Source organism: Ambystoma mexicanum, chromosome 2p (assembly GCF_040938575.1).
Source record: "Ambystoma mexicanum isolate Mex_15411 chromosome 2p, UKY_AmexF1_1, whole genome shotgun sequence".
Lineage (NCBI taxonomy): Eukaryota > Metazoa > Chordata > Amphibia > Caudata > Ambystomatidae > Ambystoma > Ambystoma mexicanum.
This window is the reverse complement of record NC_090923.1, coordinates 1,322,952,753-1,322,967,228: the sequence shown is the minus strand read 5'-3', so window position 1 is coordinate 1,322,967,228 and position 14,476 is coordinate 1,322,952,753. Positions and strand designations below refer to the sequence as shown.

At 42.8% G+C, this 14,476-nt stretch overlaps 1 protein-coding gene across 2 annotated transcripts in view; it reads left to right on the top strand.

The window, feature by feature from the left end:
* TMEM130 (transmembrane protein 130) overlaps window positions 1-12,860 on the top strand; it is a 362,513-nt gene extending 349,653 nt beyond the window's left edge. The window contains exon 8 of one of the 2 annotated variants that reach the window (XM_069645659.1): window positions 11,338-12,860. In XM_069645659.1, the coding sequence (XP_069501760.1) occupies window positions 11,338-11,520 (183 nt within the window). In that variant the 3' untranslated portion in view covers window positions 11,521-12,860. The remainder of the gene's footprint in view (window positions 1-11,337) is intronic. The other variant, XM_069645661.1, reaches the window with a different exon arrangement.
* The last annotated feature ends 1,616 nt before the right edge of the window (window positions 12,861-14,476 follow it).

Here is a 14,476-nt window from a genome sequence, read left to right as displayed (position 1 = left end):
TAGTTGTGCAAACATACAATAGCAACTGGAGTTCACAACCCTATTGCATTAAAAGTTTGAATTCACAAACATGTTGTTATCAGGTTCCGAGATATTGTTTTTAAACATGCAGACACAAGCATTGGTGCCACGGGGTAGGCAAAGTGCAGGGGTAATGTATAGATGCAAAAAAGGTAGCAGGTGCATGATAACCTGTTCAGTGGTTATTAACAACTTTGAGAGTTCACAGCCATCTGCTTTTTGCCCACTGTACCTTTCACAGATGAGAAATATCCATTTGCATATCAGTCTTTTTCCCGCCCACACGGGAGGTTCCTGCAGAGGATAACGATCTCCCTCTAAATCTCTACTTGGAGAACCGGCTCACTCGCAGAAGGTTGGAGGTAGATGAGCAGAGGGTTCGGGGAGGACAGTATTTAGGTAGGACGTGTTGCAGATATGTAAGTCCCAGGCCCCAGAAAGCCTTGTGGACAATGCAGAGGGTCTCAAACTTGATCTTTGCAACCACGGGGATCCAGTTAAGGAATTTCAGCACTGGAGAGATGCGATCACTGGGCTTGAGGGTAAGGATAACTCTTGCAGTTCTATTCTGGATGAGTTGTAGAGGGCGCAGAGCAGAGGCATGAAGGTTGAGAAAGAGGCTGCTGTTGCAGTAGTCCAGCCTTGAGAGAACCAGGGCTCTGGAGACAGTGAGCCACTGGGGGAAGGTGAGAAAAGGAAGAGTACCTCTGAGCAATCTACAAAACACAAGCATACTGAAGAAACCTTATAAAATTGACCACTATAACAAACCTGCAAACACTTCTCCTCCTACATTTTATAGGCATTCACTGTTATTCGTCAGTCGGAAAGAGTCGGTCAATTTCTCGGACAATCAGTGCCCAAAGAGTGCCTGGGGCTAAACATAGTGTAGTATTATGGCATTCTCTCTCTTGAGGGGTCATGTTAACTGCCACAACGCCAAACATATAGCTGGTTTTTAAAATATATATACATTTGTTATATTAAAGAGAAGGGAGCCCTAGGGGTTTAATATTAAAAACTCATAGCCCAAATGAATTTCAGTGGGATCTCTGCCCGAAGCGCTGCTCCACCACTCTTCTCTGACTCTATTCTCTCAGAACCAGAATCCTGTTAAACTAAAATAGTTTACTCCCATATGTTCTCAAAATTGTCCAACTACATACACCCTCCCATGTTACACAATACAGACAATGATGAACACTGCCCCATAATGGGGTGAATGCCACACTACAGGCACTTCAGCTGACCAATGAAACTGGCCAATGAGGCTGATTTCACTGTCACACCAGAGAAATGAAAATATTAACGCTGCGGATGCCTGCAACATGCAGCCACAAATTTTAAAAAAAAAGCAAGAATGAAAGACAGACACACAAATGCTGTTCTTTGCCCCTATACAAGGGATTTCATCAGTTCACGCTTCAAGCTTTGGTCACCAATGGTGTATATGCTTCCCTCTATCTGTGTTTCCAATGGCCACATACGATTCTATATAGCTTATAGATCCCACAAAAGCCAACAATGTCTTTCCTCTGCAGAAGGTATGGATTGAGTACAAGGCTTTGGCTATTTGGCTGCTTCACTTATATATTTTTGACGTTTTTTGTTTTGCTCTACATGACCAGGACACAACTTTCAAGTGGAGTGTCGGGGAAGGGGATACCAGGCCCCTCCACAGTAAGAGTTTGACCTGTGCAATGGCCAGTGCTGTTGCATATGACGTAGACCGTTTGAAACAGGTGAGTCTTCAGAGAATTCTTGAAACACAAACAGTCCTCAGCAAGTCTGTGTGATATCAGAAGAAAGTTACCAAGTGAAGAGCCGAGATTGTGGTGACATCTACCCTAAAACCTTTTATAGCTTGACCTGAAGGAGATCCATCTGGTTGGCTAATGCAATGTGAATGCTTCTGTGACGTAAATTGGCACAACAGGCTTAGACTGGCCCACACATCAATAGGGGAATACCAAAGGGATCAGCCAGACACTCCAGTATGGGACATTTTACTGAGCCAAAAAGGGTCACTTAATTGTGTTGCTGTTTTAAATATCTCTTCTCAAATATACTATACAATGCACCCTTTTCTAAAACTATCTCCAAAGAAATGTGCTCCAGGGAACCACTCCAACATTTACTCATGGACAGACATGAATTGCAATTTATAAATGTGGTGACACCCACATTCTGGTACCAGGGAATATTTTTTGGGCCCAGCCCAAGCTTGTCTTGAAATCGATTTCCTTTTTCACTAGTAACCAGTGAAGGGACAATAACTCTGAGGTTATGAGATTAGGCATTTCAGACCAAGATGAACTTGGCCAGGGAGTTCTGTACTCATTTACTGAGTTGTGTTTTCTTCACAGGATCCAGAGGGAATCCCTTTACTGGGTCCGGGTTCCCTGAATGGGGAAATACCGGGCCATTCCGACCTTGGAGGGCCTGGTATTTCCCCATTCAGGGAACCCGGACCCGGTACATCCCCATTCCCATTACAGCCGTTAATGACGGGCCCGTTGTTAGCATCCTGGTCTGCTCGCGGGCCCTGCTAAGGACGCCTGGTTTTACCAGGCGTTCTTAGCGGGTCCCGCTAGCAGATCTTGTAATGAGGTGGTAGTGGGTTAACGGGGCCGGCAACTCTACCGGCTCCGTTAACCCCCTACCGCCAGGGTTGTAATGAAGCCCAATATCTCTTATTTGGCATTTTTGGACTAATCCCACAGAGAATACATGTTTTGCTTTTGGTGTGCACTATAATTAGGTTACTCAGCAAGGATGAGAAGTTTATAAAGATTGTACATCTATACTCTAATTATAAGAACTGGATAAGGATGTATAAACATGACTCATTCAATTCTGATTGAAGTTTAATATTCCACATGATTAGATCCAATGCAGTAACAAATATTACCATCTGTAGAGGACCCAATAAACAGAGGAAATGGGGAAAGAGGTAAACCCAATTATGGACAAACTGTAGGTCGCCCATATTAAAGAACTTGATTGCTGTGGAGATACTGAGTATTTTAAAGCAAAGGATACTCACTATATGGACCATGCTGATCCCTTTTTGGATGTTGAAGACATACTGATGGTTATTAACAGTGTTTAATTTCTAAGAAAATAAGTGCCAGGGCCCAAATAGTTTCTAGCACGCCTTTGACACTGCGGGCGGGCAGTTCACCACCATCGCTGCCACCACCCACAGTTGCTCCACACAGTGTTGACACATTTGGGGTTAAACAACAGCTCACATTTGCTCATTGTGGTTGATGGATGCAGTGACTATCATCGCTTCATAAACAAACTGAGTCTGAGACAATAAGTGCTGGGGCTCAGAAATAAGTGCCAGAGCTGAGCCCTGGCAAACAACCCCACGTATTAAGCTCTGGTTATTAATCAACTTAAGGCATTGCGGGGACCCGGTCCAGACAGCATTGTGAATGTTGTCATTAAATGGAATACCGAAATTTGGGCACATTATTTTTATAATATTTTTACAACAGTTTGGAACATTAGAGATATTGCAGATAGCAGGAAACAATCCATTCTTATGCCAATGTTTAAAAAGGGGATAGGGCTGATCCTGGGTAATATCGGCTTCTGTCAATGATTGATTCAGGATTTAAGATCTTTTCCACATTATTTGTTTATTTATTTATTTATTTATTTATTTATTTATTTATGTTTTCCATTTGTAAAGCACCTTGTCACAATATATTATCTCCTTCTCCGGCTCTGAATGGGGCGCACAATAAAAACACTTTTTATTTCTACAACACGGATTCTTTTTTATTAGAAGGCCTCCAACCCGCCTCTCACCCAACCTCCACACGCACCCCATGTCACAATGGACTAGGAACCATGCCGGTGTCTATCAATAAATATTTTATTAATTTCTTATTTAATTTCAAATGAGAATCAACAAATGACAGTAGCCACCAATGTTGTGGCAACACGAAAATGCAATGACCTCTATAAAGCGACCCGATTGAAATATACTGTTACAAATACTTCCTTTTTAATGACAAAACAGAAAAAGAACAATTCCACACAAAATGATAGCACAGTAGTTAAGCACTCCCCCTGCGACACTCAACCCCCAAACATCAATTGGACTTGATTCCTTTGAATGGAAGGCAGTGGCAGGGAGTAGGAATATAGGGGAAATATCGGTTTTGGGGTGGTGCCCACAGAAACAATATAGGGAGCCAGCAACGAAGGGGAACATTTGTTTTAGAGCACAATGAAAGAATGGGTTTTTAATTATTTAGCAAAACTGCTATGGGACAGAACAGAAGGAAATTCATACTGCTTACACTTAGAAGACAGGCAGGGCTTTACAGAATACTAGCCAGCACACCAGGGGGAATAGGAACATCGTTTTTTAGGATATTCAACAAATGGGCAATGGGACAGAAAAATGCAAATGGGAATTTGTTTTCACTGATGCTTAAAATGACAGGCAAGCTCTGGCCAATGGGGTAGCTCACAGCAGGAAAATTGTGTTTTTGGGTAGAATGACAGATGCAAATGACAGGTAGGCTCTGGGAAAGGAAATAGCTCCCAAAAAGAAAATCGGTTTTGGGCTAGGATGGCAGAGCAAGGGGAAATTACAGTTGCAGATGTAAATTCGTTTAGCAGGGCACAACTTAAACACAGGGACACATTTGTTTCTCAGATCACAATGGGATTAATTCCTTTGGGCAACACATTATGACTATAACATTCATAATGACTGGGAAGAGATGGTGGGTTTTGAAATTTCCACGCTACAAATCCCATTAAATACACAGGGAATTAATTGATTTACTTATAAAAATATATTAAGGATCTACCAGGCAAATGGGGATTCTTCAATGGAACCTGGCTAAAATGCACAGACAAACAAAGGATTCTTCAATAGGAAAATGACTAAAATGCACAAGCAAATAAGAGATTCTTCAATGGGAAACTGAATAAAATCCACAGGCAAATAAGAGAGGGTATATTTCCATGGGGGAATCTCTATGGCAATGCTGTTACATCCTACTACCAGCGATGGTCACTGTGGCACCGCGACAAGCATAGTAATTCATTGCTATTTGCTTCTCCTAAAATGGCGGTGGAGTTTCCCTTTCGTGCTGTAGTGGGAGGTGCAGCCTTTGCACTCACGTTATCGGCGACAGAGAGAAGTCATGTGATACCATATAACGGTCGCTGAACAGCAACTCAACGCATCGCTACTTTTCAGATTGACGCATCCATGAGTGTACGATTTCTAGGGAATTCTTCCTCTGCTTATTCTGCTTCCTAACCTTTTATTTCTTGCTTTAGAACGGATGAACCATTACCAGCGCTCTCCAAATACTGCCCAGTATCCAACATCAGGAATTTCACTAACTCTTGATCCAATTCGAACCAAGAGTCGCTCCTAGCTTCCCGCGGATGAGTCTTTTCCCTATCGCCTCAGAAACACTCCTGCCCTAAACCACTCGCCTTTGTGAGGTAGTAAATTCTTATTTCGTTTCCGCTGTTTGTTTTGAATTCTAGAATCTTTATTAATCTGTCTTACCTTCCGGCAGCACTTGGGTTCATCCCGTAGCCAGTCCGCTGACCAGGCAACACGTATCCTTGCAGCATTGCCATTCCAGCCCTCCAGTAGGTGGCAATTCAGAACTTCCTTCTCTTATATCATTCTTCCTTCGTTCTCTTCTTACCTGCTTCCTTTCCCCGCAATACAGTTCGAGGACTCCCGTGGGTTCCCATAAGCAGCTCCTGTGATAATCACTGAGAATTCAGTTCACTTCCTTTTAGGTAGGGGGTTCTAATTATCGACTCATACTTTATATCTATCCTAGCCTTCACTTGCATAACTCTGACTTTTCTTGTCGCTTATCTTGTAGTAGGTGGTTCACTTCGTCCACAATCCTCCAATCTATCTGGAATATTGAATTTCGTCCACCTATCGAGTCCAGCTCCAGGTCCTGAAGAACCTCGAACCTCCGAAGATCTACCTCCAATCCAGAGCAGGGTTTTCTGCCCCAGAGGGTTTCCCTGGGAGTACTCCCCCCTCCTCTCCTGGTTTGCTAAGGAGGGAGGGTGGTAGAATTTTCAGGGGAATTCTCACTATCCTCATTCAAGATCAGCAAGGCAGGTTAGTGGATACCTGCCTTGATGTTTGGTTTCACTATCTAATACTGTTTACATACAGAAGATTAACACATGCTGAAAGAGTATAGGGCTTATGCATTCTATGGCTTGGGGTATTTATACTTACAGGAGAGGGCAAGATTGGACATCAGGTGCGCCAGAGCACCACTGAAAGGACAGTCAAGGGGATCAGTCAAGGATTCCCTCTTTCCTCCAAGGGGTCCCAAGTCAGCTACTAAACCTCCTGGCTCCACTGCAAGCTAGGCCTCACTGTGCTGGGATGTTCACTCCCGATTTCACCAGCTGCTCACCTCAGGATTTAGTGGGAAGAGTCCTGATTTGAGGTGGGGTGACTTATTTGTAGGGAAAATGACATCACTAATGTATTATAGTTCCCGCAGAAGGATTGGATAATGTCTAAAAGTCCACTCCCATCTGTGGGCTGATAGCTCCAGAAAATGTAGAAATGTTTTGGGGCACCAGGGGAGGAGAACTATCCATCATCTTCCATCGACGTGGGGGCTTGGTCTGATTCCAGGACATAGAAATATCACTGCATGACAAGTGCCCTTAATCTTCATATTTTGACACATATGACGGCATATTCGAACACTATATTTTGCCTTGAGTCCAATGACCCTACTTAGAAGTTTGTATGTCATTCCTATGCAGATCTACATATTTTCCTCATTTACTCCAGCACTATATCTGTGAAAAATATGGTGCTCGGTGGGCGGAATATGAATCATATTTTGCAGGTTTTCTCAAATGTTTATGGTTCTCACGTTCATACGGAGGGCCACATTAAGTTTTAATTAATAACTTTTGGTATGTTGGTCTCATCAAAATCATTTTTAGCTGGCGAGAAGCAGCTCACTGACACCTTTTCAGAAATCCTAACATGACTACGGTGTGCCAAATATTGCCAATATTATACAATAAGAAACATTTCTCCCATTTTACACAATGGACATTCACAATTACTCCTAGCCTGATTCCCCCACCCCCCTTGCCATGTGCCTGTTTCCTGGCTGCAACGTTAAGAGGGGTCCTGTGCTGAGATTAGCTGGCACCTTCCAGGAGGTAATTGTCAGCTAAGGCAAGGTTTATTGTGGTCTAAGTACCCTAGGTCATAAAAGCTGGGGAGTAGAGCTGCCTTTATCTTGCCCACAATGCAAATTTGATCTCTACAAGTATTTAAGCTATATTTTCAAAATAAGCACTCCTGTTTGAAGCTACAGGCCTCTCTTGGTTTCCAGGCCAACCAAAGGAAAGAATTCAGTTTCACATTAGAAGAAATACCAAGCAAAGAGAGAGAAAGAAAACCAAGATTAGGCCTGCCCCCACTTAGCCAACACAGCCTTTTAACTCCATTTCACTTTCAAATGAACTCTTGGAAATGCACACAATTTTAACATGTAAAACCCTTGCAAAGTAGTTCCCTGCACACAGGGGTTATGAAAGGGCAACATAATTCCAGGTTTAGAGGCTTTAGTGCACATCTCGCTGTGCTTAGTGTCACTTTAGAGGCAACATTGAAATGTCATTGTTAAGATTCAGCTGTGAAAAAGCCTTCATTTTACTGCAGTTCAACATCCCCTTATAGATTCTGTACAATGTTGTCTCGTCTGTGATGGGCTCATGATGGGCAGAAACCAAGTTCATATTGTACAGTCTTGCACACATTACTTTAGTTTAAAGAGAAAGAGAAACAGAATTATTCATTTTATTTAAAGTTCAGGACAGACATCAATCTGCTGCACTGCAATCTCTGCACACAATGCTGCCATCCCATTAAGGGTTCTGTGGACTGTACTTTCTGAGGATGTTACTTCAGCTCTCCAATAATTTCTGCAAACCTTGCAAGGTGTCTTTACCTTATGCCAGGCAGTTGGCGTCTTTAAATATCTTTACATTCTGAGTCCCAATTTCACTCCTTTTCACTTTGAAAGTACAGGACCTCATTTCCACATTAGTTCAGGGCAGGCCTTTCTTTTAGGGAGACTTCATTACTGACTCTGACCTTTTCCTTATGGCATGCAGGCCTATTTCACCCCACAGCCTAAGCCCTGGGGCATTAGAGCGCTGTTGCAGACCAGTTACATTTGTACAGAGCTTAGTACATTGCATACGACACAAAAGACAGACAGTAATACCAATGGGGTTGGGCGAGTATAAGTGTCTCATCAGGGGTTAGGGGAAGAGGCATGTTTTCAGGGCTTTGTGGAAGGCTTAGTAAGATTGCTATGCTCGGAGCTCATTTGGTACGTCATTCTATTGGTTTACTGTGACTGAAGGGAAGCTTACCCCTCCACCTCTAGTCCTTTATTGCTAAAGAAAGTCAACCAGTGGATTGAAGAAAGTAGGATACTTTTCTGGAAGCAGACAGGATTTAGAAGTGGCCAGAGCATGTTGGATAACATTTGGGCCCTTAGATATCGTGTTGCCAACACTCACAAGGATGTAGATAAAAAGTTATATTCATGTTTTATCGATTATATGAGAGCTTTCAATTGTGTCCATCAACATATTCTGTGGTATAAATTAGAAATATGTGGACTTGATCCAGTAGTACTACACTTTATAAGACAAATATACTTTGACATTACAGTACAGATCAGGCCTGATCTTTAGAGACATCTAACCCAGCCCATTTCTACCAATCACGGTTTGAAACAGGGCTGTGCTTTGGCCCTGGTACTATATACCCCTGATTTATATTGCTGCTTTAGAAAAGGGCCTTAAGTATCACTGTAATATACCCCCAAAAATTAGAGCTGAGCCCTTATCCTGGTTGGCCTACACGGGCAATAGGGTGATTCTTGACTGTACCCCTATTGGTACAGATTGAATGATGTGTTCACGCCAAGAGGAATCATTCAAAATGTAATTGAATAAAACAAAGATTATGGTGAATGGGGGCAAGACTAAGAATTAATTCCATTATAATTGCCAAATTGCAGGGTTCCCCTTGGAGATAGTGGATTCCTATCCTTTTTAGGGATACCTATTATCAACCTCCCTACTAAAACCTATTATGAACAGGGAATAATGAACACAGAATGGAATTTGATTAATGGCTTCCCTAGTAGGAGAGAGGGACATCTGATAAATATTTATCTACAGATCTACAAAATGAGCATCATTTTGGGTATATTATATGGCCTAGAGACGCTTGCAGAGAGAAATATGTATCCTTGTTTAATAAGGCTGAGGGTATATTATGGAGGAGTGTATTAAGGATTTCATTGGCAGGTCCAGTGGAAGCTATAAGGTGTGAGCTTGGTCCCACGTTACTGACCACCCTCTGGACGATCCAATGTTGAGAATTGCATTTTGCGATCATGGAATAGCAATAGCACGGGCAAATCATTGTTTAAATTGATTGCAGAGGATTTCTTTGTCTCACCGAAGAAATAAATCCATGTTGGATTTAAAAAACACAGTGAAGAAGTTCCATAAAGCAATCACATTGGAACTTGATGCCAGGGATAGGATAAACTCCACTATTTATTTTAAGAAACTGAAATGTAATGACCTGGAATGAGATCTGATTACCAACATTGAGAGATTGGGCTCAAGTGTTACGCACTTTCTAGCACTCAGCACTTTGTTCTAGGGAAGCCTCAGAGTTATCTTGTAATATTGTGTAGTGAAACATTGATGCGCTCCTTTATGCAACTCTGATTCAATATACTTCCTACCCTTGAATATGTGGGTTCGTGGTACGGTGCCCCTTACGATGAGAGGAGGTGTCAGCTGTGCAATGATCAGAGACAGACAGCCAGACACATTTTACCCGATTGTAATGTATTATCTCGTAGATATGAAAAGGGCTGTTCCTCACTGATATCTACTACAAAGCACATCCCTCATGACCAATTTTGGTCTAGTCTTTATTCTGCTGGATCCTTGGTAACAGATGGAGCGGCACACGTCATAGGGAATACCATACATCGTGCTAGAGAAGCTCGGTAGAAGCAATTGTGGATTGAGTGGATGGACAATTTTAATTGCTGTTATATAGGTATTTTATTGGATGTGTGATGTAGATGTTATTGTGTTTTATAGTGATTATGTGGTGGTATGACCTTGAATGAATGTATTTTATAATGCATTGTCTTTTACATGATCTTTTGTATAGTGTAAAAGTTGTTTTTTCAGCCATATGCACCTAAAAAAAATGCTATGATATAATACCCTTTAACTCACAAACCTGGTTTTAGAGGTTCACCACAGTCCATGCGTGGCATGTTAGCACACCTTCTCCAAAACAGCCTTCTTACGAAGACCTTCTCAATAACGGTGACCCAACATGTTTTGTCCAAAGGGGAAAGTGTTAAATGGTTACAACACATATTAGAGAAGAGTGCAATGTAAGGGAGGAAAGCAGTGGAGTACATGTGTTAAAACAGGTAATGGACATAGGGGGAAAAAGGCAGCTTTCAAAAAGCGACCAAATTAATAGGAAATTATGAAACATGTTTTTCAGAACAATGTTTTCACGTGGAATCGTGAGTGTATATCTTCTGTATTCAGAGGATCACGTGATGGATAACTTCAGCATTCTCCATTGCTCCAGTAATTAGTACCATCGGCAGGTGCATAAACCAAACAGGTTGCTCAAAAACCAGGGATGAATTTAACAATCCAAGCCCGGGTTCTGAGCAACACAATCAGTGGACGCATCCGCCGGCCCCCACTCCGATCATGACATCCCCCACTTGCCTGTTGCAGACCAGAAGTGCAGCGCCCCACCCTGGTCCACCAATGGCCACCATGGAAATGGAAGTGGGGTTCTGCACCTGAACTCTGACTTCTCATGCCACAATCCGCTGATTCACATAAATGTATTGCTCCTGGTCCCCCAAGGGTTAGCCTCAGGGTGCAAATATCAATCGGTCATCTGTCTTGGGGTTCACCAGGTGGTAAAAGCACTGGGGCCCAGCGTTAAGATTCTCGCTTCGCTTAGAACCCCAAGCCGTTACCACCCGGTGAAGCCCCCAGAGCAGGTGTGGTGGTTATTGCTATAATACAGTGTTGCACAGGGGCTACAAGATAGTGTAACTTGTTCTGTAATTTAATGGAGAGTGCCTCTCGTTTTCAATAAACCCAATGTTGTGGAGCTGTTGCAGAGAATGATACCGTTAGACTGACGTTGCTACCCCTGTTTTGATCCTCTAGGTGGCAGACTTTGATTTTTCACCATCCTCAGAGAAAAATCCATCTCTTCTAGACCCGGGTGCGACGGACAGCAGCCCCAGCACTTGCGCTGTTCAAGAAACTCAACGAGATGAGCAGAAGGCTAGAGAAAAACGACCGCTCCTGAAGACACGCTACAAACCTGCCAGAAGTTACATGCTCTAGACCGAAGACTGTTGCACGTACATTTTCAAACCAAAACCCTACTTTTAGCTTCATGTTTACAATGTGACAAAGGAACTGCTGGGGCTTGAGGTTGCTTCTCTGTGTGCGTTGCAAATGATTCAATAAGTTACAGAGTGGCAGATCTAGGGCAGGGGCCGGGGTGGTGACCCGGATCCTTTTGTGGATCTTGATGTGCCACCCTGTATCTGCAAAGTAGTGAAAAGGTATGGAGTGGTGCCCCCTGAAAAGATCCTCGCCCCATCTCTGGCACCAAACCCTGCCTCTGCTACTGAGTTTAAATCGACAGTCAAATACTTACAAAATAAGCAATGAGCTGGTCTTAGGTCCTTCTAAGATACCTGAGCATACTGTAAGTTCTGTAAGGCCGGCCTTTCTGGACCGGCACTGAATTTCTCACACTTCCAGTGTTTGGGGTGTGTGGTAAGAATGTCAGATATGAGGGTAGAGATTTGATGCAAATAACAGAGAGGCATAGAGAAGCATTTTGGGGGGTGGTAAATCTTCAAGGCATTATATGGGCTGGATCCCCCCCTTAGGGCATGTTTTTTATCACGTGCAAGGAGAGTGCGCACCCCTGTTAAAAATATGTTTTTTAAATCCCTGTATTATGTATAAATGTATCTCGGGAAACTATCTTGATTTTTCGAAAATAAAACACCGAAAAACAGGATAATCTAAACATTGCTAGCATTTCTGCGAAAAGATTGACATTGAAAACTAATGAAACCAGTGAACTAAATGTAAATTAAAAAGTCCAAAATATACTTACTTCATCCAATGGACTGCTGAAAAACAAGCTGCACACTTTACACACAAAACATCTGCTACAAGGGAGAGCGCTGCGTGGAATGGAGAGATGACGCAGGTAAAGATATACAGGATAGCACATGAAGAAATAACGCTGAAATAGACTATTTACAGAACCAACAGCCTATATGGCTTCTGTACGCAGCCCGACTTCCACCCCCTCAGCGCCGGTTCAGTGGCACTTGTCTCGTTCATTGTGATTTGGTTCTTTCTAGAGACAGTATTCCTCCACACATCCAAAGTTATGCACCATTTAAAAAATGGCAGCGTCCATGGCAGACCAGAATGTGTAATCCATATGACGCCGGAGTTCAGGAAAACGTATTTACATATTTAAAATGAAAATGTATTGAAGTTAGTCAGCCTGCTAGGGTCAGTTTTTGTATTGTGTGACATTTTCAGAATATTTGGCAACATTAATTTGTTAGTTCTTTCCACCTAAACATAATCAAAACTTCTTTCGGAATAGTGCAATTACTGAATTAAATATCTCCAATGTTCACTTTCCAATATACGTGTTTTTCAGTGTGTTATTTTCTAACTTCTGGCTGTCTAGAAGCTCTGTTCTTAATTACTTTGCCCACAGTGTATTTGGGAACCCATCCCCTTACTTTCTGAGCTACAATGACATGAATTTTTATTTGGAATGCTTAGAAAATCCTAAGGGGTACCACTCGCCATAAGGGTCCCTTACACCTAAAACAGACGCAATGGAAAGCAAGGCACAGAAAAGACAGACACCTATCCAAATTGGTATAAGGTTTAATTAGAGTTGATTTTTATTCAAAGTCGAATAAAGGGTCACCTCACTCACAGACTTTTTGCATACCAATCTTAAAGTTGGTTGCTTTGCCATTCCGCTGCTCTGTGAACAATATTGTGCTTCTGATTAGTACTTGCAATATGAATTCACATTTTCGTTGCCTCCATTTTGTTTTCCTACTCCATCCGCTTGTGTCTTCTTAATGCTGGAGCAGCCACAGCCTGCTGTAACAGTGGAGGAGAGATGCACGTCTTGCCATAGTATGTGCCCATTTTCCTTATGCCTTCTTTTCTACAAGGTGCCCCTCTCAACCACCTTTCTTGCCCACCCCAAGTTCTCATTTTCACTCTCAACCGCTAGAAGCAGGCCCTCCGAACCTAAGGATTGAGGTCATGTTTAACTGTCTCCCACTCATAGACCATCGGTACCCCTTAGGCTCCCTCCCAGGTTCTTCTATTTCCCGGTACTCCTTCGCCCACCATGCTCCTTCACCCTTCCCTTATGCTCCCTCAGACCACTACACTTTTCTTTTGGATCCACCCATTGTTCCCTCTGAAGTGCTTAGTGCTCCCTCAGATTTATCCCGTATTCCCTCAGGCCCACCCAATATTGCATGGGCCCTGCCTATTGGCCTTCTGCCTCACATGGCCGTATACAGTGCTCCACAGTTCCACAGCACCTCACTGTGGTCCATGTTCCTATTCTAGTGCTGTTTTTGCCCCATTGCTTTGATTGCCACCAGTGCTTCCTTTCAACCCCCCACGTGCTCCTTTCAAACTCAGTGCCTTTTCTGCCCCAGTGTTCCTGTCACCCTCCCAGTCCTTCTTTTTACCTTCCTGTTAGTGCTCCTTTCCCCCCTTTAAGTGTACATTTCCCTGTCTTCCTTCCCAGTTGCTCATATCCCTATAAACTCACTCCACTAATCCTATTGTTGCTGCCAGTGCTCCTTGACCCTTCTGACCCTTGCTCCAGGCATGGTGAAGATTCTGGAATTACCCATGTTTCTTCCACGGTTCCCTTATTTTGCCTGTGTTAACAAAACACAACCAACAATCTCAAAGCCAGACTTTCTGCCTCTCTCACTCCTGGTAGACATAGCTTGCAATCGTGCTAGCTGTTTTGGCTGCACACCACTGAAAGAATGTGATGTAGTGATTGGCCACTCCTGTCCCCTTCATAACATCATGTTAGTGGAACTGAAAGCAGTCTAGCTTTTAGGATCAGGTGAATGCACCCGTACAACCACTCGCACCGAAGAAGATCAATTTGTGTTTTTCCATGTTACCAAAACATTTTGGGAGACACTCTTGATAACACAGGTTTCAAGCTGAATAGCACTTTATCACTGAAAATGTTTGGCTTAAG